The 25,809-nt window shown below is 43.7% G+C and overlaps 1 protein-coding gene across 1 annotated transcript in view; it reads right to left on the minus strand.

Annotated features, from left to right (window-relative positions):
* Positions 1–25,809, minus strand: part of LOC138303653 (alpha-2-macroglobulin-like protein 1) — a 192,945-nt gene that overhangs the window by 140,915 nt on the left and 26,221 nt on the right. The window contains exons 2-7 of the mRNA XM_069242956.1: positions 20,192–20,375; positions 16,299–16,461; positions 15,455–15,507; positions 14,905–14,925; positions 8,527–8,683; positions 5,546–5,630 (exon numbers count right to left, since the gene is read on the minus strand). Of these exons, the coding sequence (XP_069099057.1) occupies positions 5,546–5,630; positions 8,527–8,683; positions 14,905–14,925; positions 15,455–15,507; positions 16,299–16,461; positions 20,192–20,375 (663 nt within the window). The remainder of the gene's footprint in view (positions 1–5,545; positions 5,631–8,526; positions 8,684–14,904; positions 14,926–15,454; positions 15,508–16,298; positions 16,462–20,191; positions 20,376–25,809) is intronic.

The following is a 25,809-nucleotide window of genomic DNA, read 5'->3' on the forward strand; positions in this document are numbered from 1 at the left end:
AGAATCACACCCAAATACTGTTGCCAGCATTGGAAGTATGATTCCATGCACTCTGGGGGCTCCTTAGAAGGGATGTATGATGGAACAACACATGCACCAACCACACATGCCTGAAAAATGCGTTTGGAACAACGACCACGTTGTTTCCACGAATGCCTTTACCACCCATGCCTTTACAACGATTTTTCGTTATAAAGGCATGCCAAGTAAAGGCGTGTGTGGAACATTATGCGTGGTTTTCGCATGCCATCCCCCCACCTGCCCTAAAAACACAACTACCCCAACACCCCACCTGCCATAAAGAAAAACTACCCTGACCCCCCATCTTGCCCTAAAAACTATCCCAATACCTCCCACCTACCCTGAGCCCTAAAACCTACCCCGACCCCCCACCTTAGAAACAATTGACCCCCACCCCAAAAATAAAATTACTCTACCCCTAAAAACAAAGTTACCCTGACCCCGCCCCCAAAAACCCACCCTAAATACAAAATTACCCAGACCCCCCACCCCGCCCCTAAAAACAGAATTACCCCGACCCCCACCCTAAAAACCAAAGTACCCCGACCCCCCACCACCACACCTTAAAAAAAAAAAACACCCCCACCCCTAAATACTAGCCCCAACCCTCTCCCAGCCCCACTTACCCGACCACATCCTACCCCGACCCCCACCCCGCACTAAATACAAAATTACCACGACCCCGCCCGAAACCTTGCCGACCCACAATACAAAACTACCCCGACCTCCCATCCCCACCCCTAAATACCCACCCTCCTACCCCTGCCCCTAAAAACAAAATTACCCCGACCCCACACCTCTAAAAAACCCACCCATCCTAAATACAGAATTACCCCTACCCTGCGCCCATGCTCCTAAAAACAAAATTACCCCGAACCCCCCCCACCCCGCCCTAAATACAAAACTACCCCACCCCCCGGCCCCACTTACCTGACCGCGATGCTGACTCCCTTTTTCTCTGCCTTAACCACGCATGTGCGTTGTTCAGCACATGTCTGGTTAAGGCAGAGAAAAAGGGAGTCGTTGTTAATACATGCGCGGTTCTGCTTGCGTTAACAACAATGTCATGGTTCCAGCGTCATTGTTGAGGATCTTTACCCCTTAGAAGACCCACAGCATTGCTCCTACGAGCCTTCTGGGGTTTTCCTGGCAGCCGAAGCCGCTGCCACCCCTCAGATAGGTTTTTGCCCTCCTGCTGCTTGAACAGCTCAAGCCCAGGAAGGCAGAACAAAGGATTTCCTTTGGGGGTGGGGGGTAACACCATCTCCCTTTGGAAATAGGTGTTATATGGGTAGCCTCCACAAGCCACTGGTATGCTTTGAAGGGCACATTTGGTGCCCTCCATGCATAAACCAGTCTACATTGGTTCAGGGACCCCCAGTCCCTGCTTTAGCGTGAAACTGGACTATGGATAGGGGAGTGGCCACTCCCCTGTCCATCACCACCCCAGGTGTGGTGCTCAGACCTCCTCCAGAGAGACCCTGGGTTCTGCCATCTTGCATCCATCCTTGCATCCAAGGTTGGCAGGGACCTATTGGAGTGTCCAGGTCAGGCAGGTGATGTCAGAGCCCTCTTTTGATAGGTGTCATCTGGCTAGACGACCAATCCCCCTTTCAGGGCTATTTAGGGTCTGTCTCTTGGGTGGGTCCTCAGATTCAGCTTGCAAGATTCTAGCAGGACTCCTCTGCAACCTCTACTTCGACTTCTAGCCACTGGAACTGCGACTAGACCCCCCAGGAACCGACAATCTACATCCACGACAAAGACTGTGCTTGTAACATTGTTTCCACAGCTCCTTTCAGCTTCTGCAACATTTCCTCGGCTGTGCATGCTCTGAGGGTGGCAAGTCTTCAATCCGTAAAAGAAGGAAGAAGGAATCTCCCTTGAAGTGTAGGAGTCACTCCCCTGCATCCGCAGGCACCAACTGTAACAACATCCAGCTGCATGGATCTCCTCTCACCCTGAGCTGTGTGGATCCTGCATGGATAGTAGCTCCTGATCCTCTTGGGCTCTTCAGTGGCACTTGCACTTGGTCCCCGTCATCCACAGGTCTTCCTCTAAAGGAATCCACAACTGGTTTCTTGCAGTCTTGTCTGGGTGTTGCACTCTCTTCTCTTTCTTCTTTCTGGGTGGTTTGGGGGAACATCTAGTACCTTACTCCTTTCCTCCTGGTCGCTAGGGGTACTGTGATACTTACCTTTGGGGTATCCAAGTACCCCCAGCTCACCTCTACACAGTCCACTTACCTAGGTTGGGGTCCTACATTTGCATTCCATTTTTTTAGTATATGGTTTGGGCTTCCCCTAGGGTCACTATTGCCTATTTGCTATTGCAATGTTTTCTATTGCTTTTTATGTCTAATTCTGATTACTAGTGTACATATCTAGTGTGTTACTCTCCTTCTATTGAAGGGTTGCCTCTCTTGTACATTTTGGTAATTGTGTCACTGAAATATAGTACCTTTATTTTTTGTAACACTGAGTGTTTTCATTCATGTGTGTAAGTGTTGTGTAACTACAGTGGTATTGCATGAGCTTTGCCTGTCTTCTAGATAAGCCTTGGCTGCTCATCCACAGTTACCTCTAGAGAGCCTGGCTTCTAGACACTGCCTACCTGGACCTGGTATAAGGTGTAAGTACCGTAAGTACCCACCACACACCTGGCCAGCTTCCTACAAGTGTAAAGTGTGAAGGAGTCTCTCTCTTTTGGGTTCTTTCTGAATAAACAGATTGAAAGGCCCACCCATTTTCCAGGCTGTCTTTTCAGAACAAAGACTGTGGATGACCTGTCTGGAGATGTATACACAAATCACAGCACTCTTTTGAACCAGCCCCAGACTGAGCTAGGGGAATACACAAACTCTACTTGTTACGGTGATGTAAAAACAGACTGAAAACCCGGGCCAATATTCCAGGGCTTCTTGCTCCTCTATGTAGGCAACACCCTGTTCATTGATGGAGAATCTTCTGAGATCAGAACTGATGTACTTGACATTCACCTTTCAGACAGGTGAGGAGACCTCACCTGTGATGTCTGGAACTTTTTTCTGGAAGTGGTGAGGGTCTGCGTTGGAGGAGGAGCCTGCTATGCTGCTGAGAGAGTGATGGTGGAAGTGCCCAGGTAGGAGAAGTCTGCACAGATAATCAAACTGTGTCTGCCTGGTGGGAACCTTCTCAGAGAGAGGAAAGTTGCACAAGAAACTACAGACAACCATTACCTTTTGAAGCACTGATGGATAAACATTGGTGGAAGTATCTGTAGTGAGCTTTTGCATCCCTGTCAATGGAAGACCATGACTTCGCTGTGCCCAACTGGATCACTGCTCTACTCCATTGCCTGAAAGTTTGGTAGGATTATCTGATAGAAGGGACACTGATCATTATCAATTTAAAGAACTTTGCGCGTGCAGGAGCCTCCTGTCACCATGGGGGTTCCCTTCCCTTGCTCACCAAAGCGCTTGACTTAGTACAACCATGACTAGCAGTTATTTTTTGACCGAAATAATTAAGTGTAGTGCTGCACTTTGTGCTCATATGACTTTTATCCTAATTCACTACGGAAGCCAGGGGGTTCTGAAGCACAAGTTCCTAGAGTCAATTTTAGTGCCCATGAGCTCTCCAGATTCATCAGCTGGCAGACCCCCTGCTTTACTCAGTGGATATTCATGACGAATCCTCTCACTTACATGTGGATTTGTATAACCCTATAACCTTAGCAAAAAGATCTGCTACTACGACCACCCAGTGATAATGCAAAAATAAAAAAGAGGAGAAGAGGCGGGGCCACACGAACAAAGGAGCTGTAATACTGTGGCTGCAGGTAAACAGAGCTCCCCTTGGATTGGTTGTCCTGCCTCACAATGTCAACAGTCCGCTTGGGACCAGGCCTGCGTAACGGCTTCCAGTTATATTTGCTAATATGTAGGCAGCAGCCAATCGTGACAGAACACAGTGACAGATTGCTTATGGAATGACCTTCACAGTCAAGGAAAGGGCAGACACTGAGGGGGTCATTCTGACTATGGCGGACGGCGGAGGCCGTCTGCCATAGTCCCGCCGACAAATGACCGCACCGCGGTCAAAAGACCGCGGCGGCCATTCTAACATTTCCTCTGGACCGGCGGGCACTCTCTAAAAGAGCGCCCGCCGGCCCAGAGGAAATGCCCCTGCAACGAGGACGCCGGCTCAGAATTGAGCCGGCGTTGTTGCAGGGGTGCGACGGGTGCCGTTGCACCCGTCGCGTATTTCAGTGTCTGCTTAGCAGACACTGAAATACTTTGCGGGGCCCTCTTACGGGGGCCCCTGCAGTGCCCATGCCATAGGCATGGGCACTGCAGGGGCCCCCAGGGGCCCCGCGGCACCCCCTACCGCCATCCTGTTCATGGCGGGTTTCCCGCCATGAACAGGATGGCGGTAGGGGGTGTCAGAATCCCCATGGCGGTGGAGCGCGCTCCGCCGCCATGGAGGATTCCCCCGAGCAGCGGAAAGTCGGCGGGAGACCACCGACTTTCCGCTTCTGACCGCGGCTGAACCGCCGCAGTCAGAATGCTCGTGGGAGCACCGCCAGCCTGTTGGCGGTGCTCCCGTGGTCGGTGGCCCTGGCGGCCGCCAGGGTCAGAATGACCCCCTGAATCTCTTATTACACTGTAAGGCCACATTTGTATAGTTCACAGAATGTCAGTGTTTCCCCACACTATTATGCTCCATTGATGTAAAGTACTGGGTGGACTATCATATTATTGGGAGTTTTTTTGTGAGTTGCTGAGTCTCTAACCTCCCACTACCTCCCTGAATAAGCCTTGGACAACTCAAACTTCTACCCTGAGAGGCAAGTGCTAAAGTGGACACCTGGTGCTCTGATTTCGTGGCCCTAGAAAGTCCTCCAAAGATGCCAGAGTCATCGGACTCCATGACCTTGACTTGGTCTAGCAACCCTTGTGAATCCTAGGGCTCCCAAACCGGTTGTGACAAGAATCAAATAACACTACCTCAAAATATTAGAAACATTTGGGTTAATTGTGAAAACGTATGCTGAGCAGAGGCAAGGACAACAGGTTCATGGAGCATCCACACTGGGGAACTGATGAGGAGAAAAGAAAACAGTAAATTCCATGAATGGTGTGAAAGACAGTAATCTATAATGTCAAAAGCTTTTGACCTCCACCCCCACCCCAAGTGATGCATTTCAACAGGATAAAAGCACTGCCAGACAATGTTTTCTTACCCTGGTGCTCTCTTTATGTAATGATGACTCTTGACATGGGGACATGTGGGAGCTGCCAGATTAGCAACTTTTTGATTTAAGAATGCATTCACAAACAATATTTAGTTTCAATATGGCTACCTCAATTCCTAGTGCAATATTTCCTGAAGAAAGAAGGTGAAATTTGGTACATTCCAATACATGGGGCAAAGAAGTTCAATACACTGGTTAATACACAGATTTACATAGAGAAACATGTTTCCCTTGCACCAATGAGCACACACAGGAAACAGGAAGGAAACAAAACCTTTCTTCATCTCACCTGCCACACAATGTCATCTTCAAATGCTCGTCTAAAATGGTGACTACTTTGGGAAGCTCTATTTGGACCTCAAACCTGGGCAACACTGCAAAGGGTGAGAAAGAGGAGTTTGACTATTCAGCGTGGATTTGTGTACATAAATATTTCGGCACATAAAACATAAAGCACATTTTTAGCAGCTTTTTCAAAATTATGAATACATGGTGTGACGTCTTGAAAGCATAAATAGATAGGCTTCCATACTGCTAAAACATCCTAAGATTTGGATTCTGTTTTCACTCTGCATGTTTTAAATTCTAAAATATTTCTTAAATTTAATGAAACCTCTGGTGGGTTTCCAAATTCATGATGCTTTCAAACATAGTGCGGGACCCTGACCTACCCTTTGATCCATCTGCCTGATGCTGGCTCTTTCTAATACTTGGATAGGCAGAAACATCTCATTCTCATGCTTCCACGTGCACAGTGGCAAGGCACTATGCATCCCGGTGCATGTTCCTCACCTGGCAATGTGTAATGAAGCAAAGCACCAAAATAACTTAGTGATTGATCTAGAGCAGTGGTTCCCAACCTGTGGTCCGGGGACCCCTGGGGGTCCGCGACTGCTTAGAAAATTAAAAAATATTAACAAATATTGACAAATTAGGTCCCCAGCTACCAGTAATGACTCAGGAGGGGGTCCCCGGATTCCAATGACGATGCAGTGGGGGTCCCTGGGTTCCATTAATTTTAAAATGGGGGTCCACGTGAATCAAAAGGTTGGGAACCACTTATCTAGAGTAGGGTAGTAACAGAAAAGAAAGATCTTACATTTCTGTAAGAAGTTATGTATCTGGAGCATACTTTATCAGTGGAATTTCCTCCAGTGTAACCTTCATATAGAACAGGAAATTGTGTCAAAGCATTGTCCTCTTGACTAGGCACTTCTTTCATAGATAGGAGAATCCTCCTTTTCCACCAGACTCTGAAATTGGTTGTTCATGTTTACAAGCAAAAATGCCCTACAAGGCCCTTTCACTAGAAGAATGTAAAAAATATGTCAAACAATTAACAAAGAATCAGATATCAGTTATCAGATATCTAGTCAGCCAAAGTATAAATTTAATGTTATCCTATGAGATTTATATGTCAGCAGATGGGATATCTGTCAGCGTTGTGACAGAGAAACCCATCTGTAGAAATCTAAATCAGGCCCAAAGTCAAAAAGACCAATGGTTTGCAGTCTTTGTGCATTTTATATTGGCCCTTGCATCAAGCTGTGTATATGCCATGTTTCATTGAATCTGTTTTTAAATGTCTGAAGAAATCCCAGGTGAATCCAACAGATCTGTTCAACTACTGGCCAATATTAAAGCTGGTGTAAACAGGGACACTCCAGGCAGCAGCTGTTATGAATGAAATAAACTTAAAAAAGAAAACAGTTCTGTACTGTGATTCAATCTCATTCACTAGTCATTACTCTAGATAGCATTCTATTTTCTTGTTTTTCGTGTGTATATATCATTACAGAAAAGGAAAGAATCAGTGGTGGCTCTGCCCCAAAGGACAGCTTGGCGCAACTTTCTAGGCTACTTCTGCCCTGCAGAGGAACACAAACAACTGCAGAGATATTACAGTCTTGTTGAGCCTCATCAGGAAGGTGAGCCGTCGTGGCACAAAAAGGACACTGGATAGCAAAGAAATGATAAATGAATGATGGACCAGACAGTCCTTATGGTCAGACTGCAAAAATCCAGCTGCTCAACTAGTCTAGATCACATTTTGTAAGAAAGATCCCAGGTAATTGCCATGGTTCCAATGTAGTTTCCACATCTGCTGATCACTTGTGATGAACCCTAATCTCAACCTTCCCAACACAGCTTTTGCAAAGGATGTATGGAACACGCCAACAAAACTGATTAATACTTTTAGTATCATTTGAGTTAACTATGCAGCTAATGATCAGGTGTGGCTGAGACACTTTTTGGCAGAAGAGCACCATATGCTTTCAACCTATGGCGACCGATGGCTAGATTGGTTACGGCAAAGGAGATCATGTTCCGGGGCATCTAGCCTCCTGTTCTATGGACCTGTCCAGTATCAGATATGCAAGTGAAGAATCTCTAATAGACTGCAATCCCATGCTGGTTCAATGAACCACTGGCGACAGGATTATTTCACTGGACAGCGACTTAGAAATGGGTGATCTCTCACATTTTCAGCATGGTGCATCAGATTATCTACCAGCATTCAGTCTGTTGTATGCTAATAGGTTCAATGAAGAGTTTGACTTTGGGCAACCTGCTTTGGCCTTATTATTACTCAAAGTCCAAATTAAACCAGGTGTGCTTGACCATTCTCTGTACCATTTACCAAACAGCACAGTTTTCTATAGCTTAACTGACAAAAATTACAATAGTTTTACTTTTGTTCAAGCTTTGAAACCTTATCTTGTGTTGGAGTAATTCCTCATCAGCTTTTCTAAGCCCACAGAAAGTCAAAAAGCTACATCATGGTGTTAGGGTTGGACTGGCCTATAGGGCAATCAAGCAGTGCCTGATAGGCTGGTCTGACAGGTCAGTGTGTGGGGCTGTTTTTGGCTGTTTACTTGCTGTTTTATGGCCTGCTGGGACAGTAATTAGTGTTATTTTGCCTGATATCGAAACAAACATTGCTTGCAGAGAGCCCATTTCCATGTAGTGTTCCATACCTTGCAAAACACTTATACAGCATGGCTTCACAAAGCTTCCCCAATTTGCAAACATTGGTTACTTTTTTAGCTTTTTAATTCACTAACGAGGCCACTCTTATTTTGGTGCCTGGGCCTATTTTCTGTCCCTATGTTACCCTGCCTGGCATTTGATGTTGTCTAATAGTACTTTAATGCAACTTTACCAAGAAAATCGCTTTAATTGTAGGATTCTATACCTCCTATTGAACACATTTTATTGCCCAAATTTCCAAACCAACACTTTCTGTCTGAGTGCTCCATGATACATTACCATATTCCTCCACTGTGAAAGTATGCTGAAAGTCATTTCCCACTTTAATAACGTAGGTTCCCTGAGGAGGCTCGCTTGACAGCGGGAAGGACAGATCAACAATGCCCTGCTTCGGAACCACTTCCAGCCACTGGCCAATACGGTTACTGTTTGGGTCCTAAACAAACATACATATAACGGGTTTAGAATGGGAGAAATCTCATACAGCATGTGATGCTTATAGAGCTGTCCACAAGACAACATATTTATCATGAGAACCATTTCTAATCTAAACACTGAACACTCATATGTATAAAAAAATCGAAATGCATAAGTACGTCTGTAATGAACTGGTCAACCACCAAAGAAGGAACTCAAGGATAACCAGGAAGGAAACAGTTGTCTAATTGAAGAATGCCAGGAAGTCAGGAAACTGACAACTGAAAACATAAAAAATTATTATTGAGAATGCAGAGTGGAAAGAAAGGTCAATAAACATTAAAAATGAAATGAGAAGGAAGGATAACAGCAAACGGGTATGTTACGAGGATAAGAAGAACCACACAGAGAGCTGATAGGAAAAGCTATATTTGTATCTGTAATATTGATAGAAGGAAACAGCAAATGGGATACCAGCATAGATAGGAAGCTGTGCAAAAAAGAATAGAAGAAAACAACAAAAAAGAAGAGAAATATCAAAAATTATGAAAGACAACACTGATCAACAAACAGATGCTGGAAAAAATTGAGTAGAAAATGATAGTTAATAGATAAAGACTGAAACAAGGTGGGTAATACACACATTAACAAGAGGAAATAAAAATACATGGCTGGTAACGTGGAGTACACAATCTGATTACAAACATTCATAGGAGATAAATATTATTCTGGAACTTCAAGAAAAATGCAGGGCAGGTCAAAAGGAAGACGGTGTTATGAAAAATACTGTGGAGTGTATAGAAGGGGAAGCCATCAGTGAAGAACAGTATAGCAAGAACAAGAGAAGACCTTGAGTGAACTGAATATAACAAGCCTGGGGATGTACAGCAATACAGAAGATTGCACAAAACACAGAATATTAAGACAGGAGTGGCATGAGTAGCCGAGACTCAAACAATAACAAAAATAAAACACCAAGATAAAACCATGAAACAAGAAAAAAATATTTCTCCTTTCCCGACATTTAATGGTATCCCAAGTAAAGAACACTATAAAATGTTTGATACTTGAAGAGAGCACCTAACGAGATGCTATTCTAAAGTTACACTCTTAAATCGTTTGGCAACAATGAAGTATTGTTTCTGTTTCTTCCGCATAGGTAATACAATATCAGTTGCACCCAACAATGATGGTTTGGGGAACACATGAAAGTAAAAGTGCGGGGCTTGTGAACAGCGCAATTGAGATAACAGAGGATTTTAAAAAATCAGGGCATCAGGTGTTTCTTACTGGACTTTGTTATTAAAAACACTGATCTGAACTTCAGTGGTCATGGCAGTATTGTAGGCATAGCCTTGATTTTTGACTTCAAGGAGTGACAGCAAGTTTTGGCCTTGGTTAGAGTGAGCTGTATTTCACAGACTAAAAAAAACAAATAAAAACACAACTGCTGTTTTGTTTCCCTTTCAAAAAGAGAAGTGTTAAGACGTGGGCATCAGGTTCTATACCTTACACTGGCTTCTTTTTAGATAGTTCGCTTAAGATGTCTCCCTCCCCTGTGTCACCTTGCTGTCCATTGAACTGTGATGTCCCTTGAGAACCAACTCTATGTCCCGTGCTGTCCAGTGTGTATACTGCCACCCACCAATGATGTCATCTTGATAAGACCCTTTGGCTTCTCCTTTTTTCATTCACAACCCGCAGCTGCTTAGCCAGTTCACAGCTCCTAACTCTGCATCTCCTGACTTGTGCAGCTGCCTCACCACGCTGAACCCATGGACAAGCTACAAATGACCTTAGAACCTTAGAGTTCAGTGGAAGAAATACTCCATCACAAATATAGCAGATGTCCTGCCTTGCGTATTACAAGTGTACTATAGCCTATGGCACTTGTAATACCGCAAAGGCATATCCTCCACATTTTGATGGAGTATCCTGTCACACTGTAAATAAGGCTCTTAGACCAAACCAAGATTCTAGCCTTAGATAATAATCCCTAACTCTATTCCTCTAACTGGGGTTGTCTGTTCTTGGCCCCACTCTGTTCACTGGAGGTTACAGAAGAAACTGTGGATCTGCAAACATCCACTTTGCTCTTAGGAGTTTAAAGACAATTCTCCCCTCTCATGCCACGGATGGAACAAGGGTAATTCATTAGATGTGATTACCTCTTGCCATTGCTACAGTAATTTTACCTTTTTGTGCTTGCAAACTATCTGATCTAGACCACAGGTATCAGGGAAGTAGCTTGGTCAGGAAGATTGGGGGTATGAGCTTCAGATTGTCCGACTATCAGGCTGGCATATAATGTTCAAATACATTATACGACAAGCTGACGCACAAGAGGAGGCCAAAGGGTAGTGGAAAGGGAGAAGAATGCGATTTGGTAGGAGTACTAAGAGAGAAAAGACAATATTCTGTAAAATAATCAAACATTTTGAGGACTTTCAAAGCAGAGAGTGGGAGTGTGTGTGAGTTTCTGTCTGTGTGTATGTATAAAATCCTGCTGTAATGCTACAAACACCTCACTGTACACAACTGAAAGCATCTTTACCACCTACTTATCAAAAAATACATTTATTGGGGGTTGTAACACCCTAAACAACCCCCTGAGGCTACGCCCCTACGGTTGTTTCAGAAATGGCAGCCTGCTTGCTCCTAAACTTGCCACTTCAATCTTGTTGGAATTTCATATTCAATCTCTACATTAGTTACCTTCCAGTAATTGCATACACATAATCCCCGGGGTGGGTGCAGAAATGGGACAATTTTAGCTTAGGTCCTATCGAAAGCCTATGTTCCACCTTTCTCCAGATTTGAACACACATGTCCAAGTACAAGCAGATAAAAACAATACATTCATTCATTTTGGTCAGTATTTGAATTCACAGTGACAGGTTTAAAGCAAGTTTCTTCTGGCCCACATACCCTTTTGTAAAATGGGAGTCATCTCCATACAGGAAGAGAAGGGGTTACTAATTTTGTAAAAAGGAGCTGCATACATAGTGAACAGTACAGGAGACAAAGGAGACCCTTCCGTTGTCCCACAGGCAATAGAGGTAAGGTTAAAAGTGAAAGGACCTAACTTGCAATCTCTCGGAAATAAAAGAGGCCAAAAGCCACGGTGGACAATCTAGAAAGGATGATGTTTTGTTCCACATTGTCAAAGGCCAGAGAGAGGTTGCACATGATAACTATGGTAGCATGACCTTCAACAACATATCCCAAGGTAGAATTCCAGAGGCCTGATTGAAGTGGGAACAGCAGTGGTATGGGTCAAGAAGGTTTTGGTGTTGGCCCTCTGAACGTACTCTACCAGTTTGGTGAGCACTTGTAAGTTAATATTGGGTTGGTAATTGCTTAAGATGTGAACATTCAGATTCACTTTCTTCAAAAAGTGCAATATTAAATGTTCCTTCTTAGATGAGGGAGCTGAGCCTAAGATGATGGAGCACAAGCTTTGATCAACCCCACACTGATTCAGGAAGAGACACACTAGTGGTCTACCAAACTATTATTTACATTTCAATGTCATTCTACTCTCAGCAATTTATCACACTGGGATGAAAAAAGTCTGACTATATAATCGCTTTAATAAAACATAATTATCTCCCATTTTAAGTACAGAGCACTGTAATAAAGTCTTGAGTATAAAAAACCTACATACCCCAAACAGAAAAGGTCACTGCCAGAAGAATGAAACGTTTGGCATAAGTAAACCATATCCCATTTTCACCATTCTTAAAGGAAACATTTCTCATTCTGAAACACTGATTCCATGATACGCAATCATGTCTTGGAAACGTTTGACAGAAAAAAAAATCAGTATTTATCACAGACTGAAGGCCATTGACAAAGCCTTGTTAAAAATCTTCATTTTGAACAAATTATCCCTCTGGAATTCAGGTCTAGTAGATTCCCCTGCTTGTTGCTGTTGTTGAGGTTTCCTCATGTACCACACCACCATCGCTCTGAAGTAAATCACTTCTCTACCAATGCGGGGAGGTCCACACTATCCTATCACTACATAAACATAGAATACATAAATAGAGGAAACACTTTTTTCTCATGAAATACAATAGAAAGTAAAAAAGTGGGTCTAGTGAGAGGTATGACCCATACTTGATTTAAATGCTCCGGCATTTATGTTTTTTTTAAACAAGTTGTTGATAAAATGGGCCCAAAAGGGGGCATGCTACTCTGAAAAACAATGAATTGTGACTAAAGGACAGTTCTTCATAGTTGGCTGAATCCATCAGACCCGATTCACAAAGCTTTTAGCAAAAATAATTTATTAAAAATACCCAGAGGTTATGTAAATTGGCAAGAATGCAGATTGTGCAAGAATATCTCCTGCATACATATTTAAATTTGTAGGCACATATTACACACTATGGCCCTCATTACAACCTGAAGCTGCCCGCCAAGGTTGGAGCGCAGGGCGGCCGCCAATGCGGCCGCACTCCCACAGCGGTCATTATGAGATCCCCGCTGGGCCGGCGAGCCGAAACCTGGTTTCTGCCCGCCGGCCCAGCGGGGATCACGGCCGCAACACAGGAGCCGGCTCCAAATGGATCCAGCGGTGCTGCGGCTGTGCAGACAGTGAAAAGCTGCACGGGGCCATGGCAGGGGGCCCCTGCACTGCCCATGCCAGTGACATGGGCAGTGCAGGTGCCCCCAGGGGCCCAGAGACTCCCCTTACCACCATCCTTTTCATGGCGGTTGAAACCGCCATGATGGCGGTAGGGGGACTCGTAATCCCCTGGGCAGCGCTGCAAGCAGCACTGCCCTAGCGGATTAAAACCGCCGGGACCACTGTGGCGGTGTGCAGTAATTCCCTGTGAACCACCACCAGCCTGTTGGCGGTACTTCCTCCAGAACAGCCCTGGCGGTTAAAAACCGCCAGGGTTGTAATGACCCCCTAAAAATCTTTGCAAATCAGCTCCATGGTATTCAGTAAGGCAACAATATAAGTATTTCTTGTATCAATGTAATGTTTATTGTACAGACATAAATAGCGCATGCGTTTTGTGGAATAGACATAGGAATCGAAATAATTGGTCTTATGTTCTCTAACTTTCACACAAAATACAAAACCTTACATGTCAAACCTTTTCCACATTGATTTAACTTCAGGGAGCGTAGGTTCTAGGTTAATCTTTATTTTCAACAATTAAAAGGGTTTGTTTGGAAGACCTTTTTCTTTTTTCGGTCTTGCTACAGAAATTTAGCTTTGCATCGCAGATCTATTGTTCCCAATACATTACATACACTCAGAATAGGCCTTGGATGGCTTTGTTGTCTTTTTCTGGTCTCTGAACTTGATTTGATAGCTTTCCTCCCCATTTTATATCTATCCTATTCAGAAATATGTCAGGCCCAGGGTATTTCGACTGGATGACTTTTTTTCCTTTAAAATTTTGCCTGGAGGGGGTCTTTTTTCTTTTCTTTCATCACTCCATGAGAGTCGATCTCTTTCCTTGGTCTCTTCCCCTTCCACTCCTTCCACTTGTACAATGACATCCTTGCCTCCCAGCTCTCACTTTTTGCTCTCTCCTTTCTCCTCAATCCACATTGTTCCCATGTTCACTTTTTGTTTATCTAGCACCCAAGTCACCAAGATCCTTTTTGCCCCGTGCCCAGTTGCTTCTTCCACAGTCTTTCTGGGATTGGAAACGTCAGACCTGTATTTTGCAGACGTGATGATTTTGGGTCCACAGACAACTGGGAGTGGATGTTGGGAATTCCAATCGGGTGAACTTTCACCACTCATAATAAGGGGCTTACTGTAAAGGGTGGATAGAGATGAATGATATTTGCAATGCCACCAAAAAAGTATTATACATCTATAACATAGGTTATTTAATAGTACCTTTTATCCATCTCCAACCTCTGTAGCAACCCGGAAGCACGATGACTTCTCAAAGAAGAGAGCAACATCATGGTCTAAGACCCATACCCTTCGATCCATAATCCAGCTCTGCATCCACTGGCCATACCTTACCATCTACTTGTCAGAAAAAGTCACTGGACTCATTAGTTCAACTAGCAATCACAACTGAATCTCTGTCGTAAATAGTGCTTTATGCCAAAACAGTTAGCTGCAACATAATGAATAAAATGAAAAATGCTCTGGAAATTGTGGGAAAAAAACAAGACATACTAAACATATCAAATCCAACAGGAGGTGAACAACAAAAAAGGCATGATGGACAAAGAAGACATCTTAAAGGTGCTTACCTGGATTTGCACCAGAGAGTACTGAAAGAGAACAGTGGACATTGTTAGAAAGAAGACAGTCAAATATCCATGTTACTTTCCTAATTCAGAAGATATGCTCATATGACGAAAAATTGGTGCACAACCTATTGAACACTCAACAGGGTGATTATCTGAACTATAAGCTGTGATAGATTTGATAGCTGAAAAATGTGAGACCGAATTACATGCTTCCTAAGCCAGTATACTAAGGAAATTTGCTAACCACAGAAGATCAGTGAAATGGATTGCCCTCTAAGGATCAGTGTCCTAGGCTGTATATTTGCTCTACCTATACAACTAGACATTAACAGTAGGCTTTCTACAGATGTTTGAGTTTGTTCACACTCCACAGAAGTATGAACCAAGGCAATAACATTAGTTGCAGTGATCCCTTGGGTTTTCCTTCTAATTCAAAAGTCATCTCATTGGCAATTGGTAAGGTTTTTCTAGGCAGGCACCCATCTCACAAATGTAATGGATATTCTTTGCCCATGAGGAGCACCCCACTGCTCTGCTCATGATTGCTTACCGGCTTGTTCTCTGCACTAAAGTCCTCATTCAGAGTCACAATGCGAAATTTCACTGCAAAGGCAAGAAGTGAGTGTTAGTAAGTTGCTTCTAGGTATGCGAACACCCACACCTTGAGGTCAGTTTAGCTCAAGTGCACCCTCTTCCATAGCACAGAAGTGTGTTTCACCTTACAGCTCTCAAAGTGGTTGGGGAACAGGAACTGGTTTAGCAGAAGTTGGAGTAGCCCCATATCACTGTACTTAAGGCCCAAGTCAGTTAACTTTTTGCCATTAGTAAATTTCTCTTAAACTATGAAAAAAATACTGTGAATTGGACCCCAAGTAACATATCCACTTTCTCTTTTTCACTGTCACATCGTGTTAAGTTGCACTGATAGTCCATAATCATGCAAATGTATCAATCTCTTTCCGCTTCTTTCATCACGGTTTCCAACATGTTTTTCTTCACAAGTTACATCCCATCTTCCTCATCTTTTCTTTCATTTTCCCTCCAATGATTCCTTCAATCACTGTCTGGACCTCTATTTCCTCTTTGAACATCATAATCCCTTCAATGTTCATTTCTTTTGCTTGTTTACTCATTCACCATTGCTATCACTTGTTTTTTTACTAATGTTTCAGTACTGCTTTCAATTTTTAGTAATTCTTTCTGTTGCACTTTTTCTCTTTCAATACGTTTTGAGTTTGCAATTTTTCTCACTATTGCACCATTTCATTCACTCTTTCCTTCAGTTATAATGCTATAAGGTGTGAGTTTCGAATGGTTGGAGAGCTTGAACTCCTCAAAACTCCTAACCAAGTTTCTGACTTGAGGACAGAAGGGAGAATATATCTGAGGGGTACCTGTCTGTCCCGGCTTGTACACAGCTTTGTCGGTCTGCAAAAATGTCCCACTTTTGACAGTTCTCAAAAGCACCTTCTTCTTGTTTTTCAGTCTGTGGCCCTCACACTCAACAGAAATTCCCACGTGCCCAACCTCCTCAGAGCCACCTGCGGGGAGCGGTACCTGTACGAGAATCACACATGAAAAATTTCACTGTACATCATATCAGGTTATCATTGATAGGGGCTAGAACTCAAATACAAGACACGCAAAATCATTAACAACTTTGTTATGTAGTATATTTCTTTTAGTCCAGCAGAAAATTGCTGCTAAACCAAAATAATACTGGAAACTTTTCTAGAATTATTCATACTATCGCTGTTTTATTAAATAAAACATTTTTAATTACATGTTTTAAAGAAGTTCATTTATCTGTAGTTTAAGAAGTTTATTATGAACACACTTAAAAACAATTATTCCTTCCTATTAGTAGCTGTATCATTTTGAAATTGTTCTGTAGACTTGTTGAACATTATGCATCTAAAAGTACTAAACTTATACAAAAGTGTAAACTTACTCAAAAGTACAGTTTGTGGGTCAGGCCATATGTGTTTTCCTCTGTAGGAATTCTACGTGAAGAAAGTTATTTGCGGAAAAACCTGAAAGTGTGGTAGTCACAGCAAAGTTTAGAATCCAGATTTGGAAACAAACCAATGTCACGTGGTATTCCAAGAGATAATACCACATCAGATGAAAACTGATACCAACGACTGCATAATAATATAATTATAAGTTCTGATTTGGTTTTATGTAGTGAATCAAACTGCACTTTTTACCCATTAAATGGCTTTGAATAATAGTTGACACAATTTCTCAGTTGATTTGTTCTCAATTTATAAACTTCTGAAGGATGATATGCTAAGTTGGCTCTATCAAGATAAAATTGCACACCCTACACATCAGGACAGATGTTCCCAGCAAGGACTCCTAGGTGCCTGGCCATCTTGCAAACTATGAAAATGACTTATTATCAGCTAGGATCAAAACTTATTCCTTACAGATAGCAACACTTTTTTGCAGTTTTATATGGAATGATTTTTGCCCCGGGGCATTAAAGCAATCTGCAAGAGAACTAGAAAAGTCACTCTTTCTTTGGTGGAGGCACAGACAGATTGGTTGTTTTTTTCCGAATCACGGCAGCTTTAGTCACCTCACCGCTTCTCCTTCCTCAACTAAAGTAAAGATGTTTCCAATGCATAATTTTTTTTATGCAAATATCTAATTGTCATATTTTTCTAGCAATAAACATTATTTTAATTTGACTATGATTCTTTTTTTTTGCTTGGATAATTGATTTATTTGTTGATGAGTTGGTAATCGATAAAAAAGTAACAGTCTATGAGTCGACTTAATGAATTTTTAAATCAGTGAGTTGTGGGTCTATGAACTGACATGGCATAGTTAAAACCTATTCTGCCCCAAAAATGCCTAAAGCTTTTTCATAGTTGGGACCAGCTTTTGTCATGAGCTGGTGAGGAAGAATATGAACTAAGTTAGAGACACCTTTATCTAGAAATTTAGAGAGAAAAGACAGTGGTCATGACCTCTGCAGACAGTCTTTGAGTGACACCTGTTCATCAGCTAAGACATTGGTCAGTTCAGGGACACCTTAGGGACTTTAGAGGCCCCAAGCCAAACATAATTTTGAGTCCCTATGCTCAGAACAACTCTGAATTTCTTATCCATTTTCAGCTCATCCAAGTGCTCCGCAACTATGGTCTGATCATTGACAATCCTTTTATTTGGCCCCAAAACCTTTAAGGGGGCCTTTTTTGGGGGGGGGGCTCACATCCAATGCAAAGCTTTTAAATAGATTTGAAATATTAGAGACTTCGAAGCCCCTTTTCAGTTTGTCCACATTGACATGTTTGTGTTCTGTCACTGTCTAGGGCTACCCTGAAAGCTTAATGTTGGGGCCCCTTAAAAGGTGGGGGCCCTGGGCCAGAGTCCACTTTGTCTATGCAATGTCCAAAACATCTCTGATCAGTTCCCAATGCATCTGGTGCATAATCACAATATTGCGTGCAAAATATTGTGCAACAGTAATATCACTGTAATTGCATCGCAATGACATAGGGAGTCATAATACCTCTTGCAGGTAAATTGTATGCACCTGTATAGGAAGGAAAGTTGTAATGTAAGCATTAGGACAAGGGTTATGGCTAGGTATGCACTATACTGAAAGTATATACTAACAAAATCACATACTACAGGATAATGTAACACAATGTAAATGTAGACAGTAGAATGGCAAAATGAGAAGTAAATTCTGAAAATAACTCAATTATGTCTGAGGCTTTGGATGAAATATAAATGTTAAAAAATAATATGGTACCTGATATATTGTCCTACAACCAGGGTTATGAAGATTAATTCAGACAGGGGACAAGGCCAGGCAACTAATGAGGAATGAAGTGGCACATGATGGATGCTGCCACAGAGTGAACCTGTGCGTCTGTGCCAACTCAGGACACAATCCACACAAGAGGCCGGATATGCGTAGTAAAGTTACAAGTGCAGAGTCCCCACATTTGTGATAAAATCTCCACATGGCACTCTGCAGAGAGTGCGCCGTGAGGAGATTCCGCCACGAGTACAGAGATTCCTCCACGAGTACGGAGATTCTGCCACGAGTACGGAGAGTCCACCACGAGTACGGAGATTCTGCCACGAGTACGGAGAGTCCACCACGAGTACGGAGATTCCACCAAGAGTATGGAGATTCCACCACAAGTACATAGATTCTGCACTTATATCGTTACCACATGTGAGTCTCTTTTTGAATTGGGCCCAAGAAGTCGGATGCTGCTCATGAACTGTGAAGACCTCATGAGTTAGACCCACATGCAGATTCAGAGAGGGAAAATGTTACCGATTTCTTTGTGGAATAAGTGAGTGTGAGTAAAGGAGTATCTACTGCTCAGTGCGTACTTTAAAAAACATGGACAATGTACCATTTATTGACAAACAGAAGGCAACGATCAGGGGAAGTCCTTTCTCTGTAGGGCCTAGAAAAAGTAAAGGCTGACAGAGCCATTTGCTTTGCAATATAAAAGTTTGCCAGTAGTGAGCTTTTTTGGTGGCTAAAAGACTCTTGCAAAGGAATGAAAGCACCTTTGGATATATAAGCTCAGCTCAGAGGGATAAGTGACAACTGGCTACCAGTGAAGCATATTCGGCACTGATACAGTCGTTCATTCTCATTGTCTTGTGCATTGTATATGTAATGTTGTGAGACAGGTTAGTACACGTATAGTTTAACATATTATTGCCCAAATATGTCATCTTCTAAGAGATTCTGGAACTTGTGGCATAGTGTGAGGATCTCCTGGATCCCACTGGATCAGATTGGTGCTCCATTAGCTTCTGCAAGCTCTGTGACCACTAAAGGTTTGTAAGGCCTTTAAAAAACTAACACTCAAGCACATGACGGCCAGCATCATTCTGGAAATGTGGTCATAGCCCTGAGCAGGTAATGTTTAAACTTACGCGGGGTGAAGTAGAACAGAAAAATAACACAATCAAAAAAGTAATTTGAAGATGGAAAAAAGGTGTGAGATGCTTAATTTGGAGATTAAGAAATAAAGGTACTTAAATGCATTACCAGAGCATTCTATTAGGATGCATTTAGGTGGCTACAATGAAGGATCTACTGCTTGCGGATGAGATGAGATTTCACTTTCATTTACATTCAGTCATTAAACTTTACCGTGGACCGTACATTTCTAGTCAGCTAGCGTTGGATTCTGTACTATCTCTGTGTTGGCCTTTAACCACTCAGACCTGGCCACTGCCAACCATCAATTTTCAGTGCCTCTAGTCCCCTCCCACTCACAAATCCAGAATACTGTACCTGAAAAGAGACACATTTGAAGTATGTGGTGGGTTGAACTTTTTCTTCCAGTAGGGTTAGGTTGACCTGTTGCAGGTGAAGAGTGACTGTTAGGTGTGCAGTCTCATTGAGGCTGGTGAGATGGACGCAGGCCCGTTCTGTGTGTGGGAAGTGGATCTCTGCTGGGATCAGTACTGCATAGTAACTATAAGGGAAGAATTTAGAGGTCAAGGGTTACATCAGGTCCTGTTCTCACTAGTACCATCACCCTCACATCTGCTCTTTAAGGGGCCTCCCTCCCTCTACCTTCCTCTGTTCGTCACAAACACCCAAACATCATGACTCAACTCACTCATACACATGGCATTGGTTTAGTTCTTCAAAGGTTTAATCTGAGATGCTCAGACAAGTATGCCAGAGGTAACCTCAAAATTGGGTGCCATAGATCTTCGAAGCTCAAGTTTTAGAAAGCAGGTTAATTTTTGGGGAAGACACAAGTCTACAGGCTCAGGCTTTGGAAAGAAGACGTATCCCACAGGTTCTATATACGGTCTGATCAAAGTTCAAACAGCATATCTATCCCTTGCTTTAAACCTTACAGACTCGACCACAGTAGCTATCCATCACACCATATACATTTGTCGAATTTTGGTTCTACTCCGTAGAGGATCCAGGCTCTACCACAGATGGAGCCTCTGATGTCAGAGGAAAAGTTCCCCCGTATTGATCTCCCTCCCATTACCTCACAGGCTGGTTCACTTATCGTTCGGATGGCACTGTGGAAGCCGTGCACAGTAGAGAGCAGGTGAGGAGACCCAGGACCCACATTCTGGTGAAGCAGTGAGGAAGAGGAGGGGTGACGGGGAGACCCGCAGGGTCAGGGGTCTTAAGAAGGGGGTGGCGGACAGCTGAAGCCCCAGAGGAACGGGGCTGACGGCGAGCTCCCCCAGCTGAACTCGTCACCTCCAAAGAGGGAATAAAATGAGGGATGCCTCCGCATCTGTCTCCAGCGTTTAAAAGGTCTGCATCCGACGGGGAGGGGCAAAGGGCATGGGGAGAGAGAAGGCGGGGTCAAACACTAACTGAAAATGGGCAAGGGCGCTGTAGGGCTGTGTTTGTTGATGTTGCAAAATTTCCCTCATCCCACGATCGTATGACTAGAAGACGAGGCGCTGTCCCTCGCCAAAAGGTTTGCGCAATATTTACAGGGCGTAGTGTTTGTGATGCAAGGCAGCAAAGGTCTGATTAAGGCTGCCACCATTCCTCGGGAAAAAATACCGCCCATTTGTTTATGTTTTGCTTTCCTGGAATAGCCAGGTAGAAAAAAGTCATGTAAAATTGTCAGGGTGCTCTTGGCGCAAGGCAATCAGCCCCCTGATTACTTTGATAATCATTATGAAACGATTTAGACTGCTTCGAAATGTTTTACTGAGTTTTTATGTCACTGTTGTTTTTAGGTTTGCATTTCAAAGGGGAAGAACTGTAAAATTTCATCTTTTTGCCTAGCGTTTTAATCAGCCTTGACTTTTACAGTATAAGGTCAGGTCGATAAAAACTGACCAGGTGGGAACTTTTATTTTGTATCTGCAGTTCTCCAAATGAACGCTTGGTGGCAGTGACACAACACCGTTCTACTCCTTCTTCCCGGTCCTCAGAGTGGGTCTTCTAAATGAAGCGCTGCCAAGAAGGGGGACTTTTTGGGGGTGGCTGTGGGGGCCCGTCACGGCGTCCGGGAATTTAGCGCCCCGCCCCCTCAGTACTCCAGAGAACAATCACCAACATGTGGGAGGGCCGGATGATTGGCCGTCCTTGTCTCCGAACTTGGCAACTCCTGCCCAGTCTGGGTTTCTGCCCCAGATGCCCCTCTGCCAAAGGCTACCCCCGACGGGAGCGGGATTTGCCCAACGGCGAAGGAACTGACTGTCCTTTGTCCGTGCTCAGTTGCTTGGGCTCCTTGCCAGCACCCAGTTCTAAGAAAGAGTGAGCTATCAGAGAGTGCAGCATGGGGCGGGCGCAGATTTAGATTTAAAGCGGCAGTGGGTAGGATGGGGTGTTTTTACCTGAGCTCCGCCTGCCCATCAGTTCTGCAGAGGGACTTTTCAGCCTCAGGGACATCTTAGGAATTCTCGGACCCTGAGCCAGACATACTTTGGGGGGCCCTGTTTAGAGCAACTTTGGATTTATGACCCAATTTCAGCTTTTTTGTGCACTTTTTGGTCAGGTCACTGACACTGCAGAATAGTCTAAAATCTATATGTGTTTCCATTTAATATTTAGTGGTAATCATTTGTTTTTTCAATATAGCAACAGACCTACTGCAATATTTTTCATATGTGAGGTCCTGTATTAATCTAAAAGGAACTTTTGTATTGATGTTGCATAGTGTTTAATAACATAAACACAACATTTCTCTTCAAAATGTCAGTACTAGACTCCTACACATTACCTCTATTAAAAATAAAATGGCATTTAAAACAATATCAGTTTAAAAAATCATTACCTCCTCTTTTCCTTCCTCGTCCCATTCCTTACCCATTGAGGATTTAGCCTCCAAACTCCAAATGGTCACCACTTCTTAGGCTTTTTTCTATTTTAATGGATGGCGACAGTCGTCCTCCTATAAACTCCTGTTTTACAAAGCATTCTATCAGATTGTTGATAAAGGCTCTCAGGAAGGGCAGAAAGGAGGGAGTGTCATAAGTACTGGGACGAGGGAGGAAGAATCGGAGTAATGAAAATTACCAAAAAGTAATCTAGACATTCAAGTTCATCAGGGTAGAATTGTACGGAGAATAGAGCCAGATCTATCAGGGGGGCCATGATAAGCTGGGGCCCTGGGCCAGATCCCACTTTGACCATGCCTTAAAATATCTTTGTTCAGCCTCAATAAAGGCTTGAATGTGGAGCAATAGAGTTGTGATTGGATAAGTGCTTAATTTGAGCCGGTGGTTTCCGGTGCGGGGCACCAGCACTTATTTTTCTGCCTCAAGCATTTAATGCGAGCAAAAGACACATATGGGAAAGACGGAGCAAAGAAAGATAGAAACGCCTCACAAAGGGAAAAAAGAGAAAGCTGCAAGAGTGACCCGAAGGGGCAGGGAGTGGCTGTAAATGGATTAAAAAGGCCCAAGATGGCTTCAGGATTAGGCTGCCTCAGTATTCCATGCCCACACATTTAATTGCAGCAGCCTCATGTTTCAGAGGAGAGCTTTGGGCAGCAGCACATTTTTATTTACAAATTAAGCCCTGGATTAGATCCCAAAATCAGAGAGTGCAGCAGATCAGGAGAACTGAGGTACACTAGCTGTGTGTATGCAGGGTTTTAAGTGGATTGTTAAAAGTTGGGGGGGTCCCTGAAAGTGGCGGGCCTATATAGTTAGCGGGTGTGGCTTAAATATAATACACTAATATATGCTTAGAGTGCCACTCACCCACATGTTTGCATAGAATCACAACAATAAGTGACATACTTGATCCTTGTTTTGTGAGTATTGCACAGAGGCCAAGGATTGGATGACCAAGTATTCAGAACACATTTTGCTCCTGACAGGCACTGATAGAATCTCACACTGCCTTTAGCTGTGTTCCATTAAGAACACCTGGATGCAACTCACTTCAAATTCTGCCCTAGGCAAGAGGAACATGCTGGCTGAAAAGAAAACAAAAGCTTAACACAACATCCTGGAAAAATGAAACACTCGAAGGGAATGAAAGGTTAAATAAACCATATGAAATATAGACAGGAACAGCATGGATTACCTTCACGTTTTTTACATTGATCGTTCGATCAGTGTTTTTGCATGAGATGTTAAGGACACAAATACAGAGCCCGAAAGGCTACTGAGACCCGTAGGGACCCAGCACACTTAAAGCCCTGTGTGTGGGTTTCAGTCCTTGAGAGAGCGGAGGTCTAGTGCATGGATATATGTCTGCACCTCTGAAAGGAAAACGGAGTGAAGGAGTGTTCTTGCCCATTTAACTATTGGCCTCTCTTCTGAGACTGCACCTAAGAGTGGTGATGGGGCCCAATTGTGGTTGTTTATTGACAAAGTGAACAGCTGCAGACGAGCATCCTGAGCGAGATGACAGCACATGACATCTAGCCACATAAGATAGTACCCTCCAACTCTCTCCCACACACACACACATTTGCGGAGGTGCAAAGAGCCCAGTGGCGTAACAAAGGCCCCCGCAGTCCCGGCTCTGTGGGGGGACGAGCTTCAGGGGGCCCCCTCAGCACATTGACTGGGTCCAGGGGGGAGAGGGCCCCCTCCAGGGACTTAGCAGGGGCCCCCCTCAAGTTTTGTTACGCCACTGAAAGAGCCACAGAGATGTAATATGCCTACAGGCCTATGAATGTTAGACAAAGGATGAGGTTGTGGTGTAACTGCCAGAGCTGCTGACATTGGAGCTGGGGAACCAGGTTTGAGGCTCTGTGTTGGTTCAACATCCTGTGATTCTTGGCAAATCACTTAATCTCCCTGTGTTGACCAAAAATGAATGTGTCCTTGTTCAACGTAACTGGTTCTCATGTAAAGTAATCCAATACCTTTGGGTCAAGTTCAGGCTATATAAAACTGAAAAAACAATACAAAAAGTAATTCTAGACACAAGTACTGTTTGAAATTACAGATGCCTCCCCGACGTGACAGTGGCATAAAGCAAAATGACAGGGACCCTTCTGCAGAATGTAATCAGGGGGGCCCTCGGGTTTCCCATATCTCACAGATAATTATTAATCTTGGACTGAATGGGGCCCTTTTAAAGGCAGGGGCCCTTCCTCCCAGTGCTGCAGGGGCCTGCGTTACGCCCCTGACACGACTGACATGCATGCACACACACGTTGGCCTTTCACTGAGGTTGATGACCAGTTAGCAGACTGTGGGACCCAGATGTTCTCTGACTTGTCCAGCTGGGCTCCTGCTGCAGTACCTGGGGCATCACAGTAACCAAGACATGCATGCCCTGCAGTGGTATCTAAACATTCTGTGCACAGCTGAGAGGCGCACCCCTGTCACATGTGACACATTCAGCCAGTTATGACATCCCAGCTAACACTTTCAAAGATGGTAGACCTCCTCCTTCAATGTCTCCCTGTTTGTGCTTTCCGTTCCTTGGCATGATTGCATTTTCTTGAGGCTGTCTTCTCTGCTGCCCTTTGTGTTTGTATGTACTCCTGGGCAAAAGAGGGGTCTCTCCCTAAAGTGAGTATGAAGTAATCATATAGACATCTTCAATTCAGCCTCAAATCATCAGGAACAATGTCATCTTGAGAAGTGATCAGGTAATCATTTCATTTCATTCTCAAATCATCAGGCACTCTTTTCTAAACTCTGCTGATGACTTTCAGAGCTTGGTGATGTCTGATGATATGAAAATGACTTCTACGGTAGTCAAAGGATCTTCCAGGACCCTGGGATGGCTTTTAAAGTCATCCTCTTTGACACAGGTAATCACTTTCTGGACGTTTGGGTGCCTGGCCTGTCACTAATCCTCAAAACATTTCATGCACACATCCATCTGTACTGATGCAACATCATCATACAGTCACATTCACAAGTGTCAATGTAAATTCACAAGTCAAGCAAAATGACAGCAGCCTAAGGGCAACACACGCTAGAGACACACAGCAAACATCA

Source organism: Pleurodeles waltl, chromosome 7, assembly GCF_031143425.1.
Source record: "Pleurodeles waltl isolate 20211129_DDA chromosome 7, aPleWal1.hap1.20221129, whole genome shotgun sequence".
NCBI classification, from domain to species: Eukaryota; Metazoa; Chordata; class Amphibia; order Caudata; family Salamandridae; genus Pleurodeles; species Pleurodeles waltl.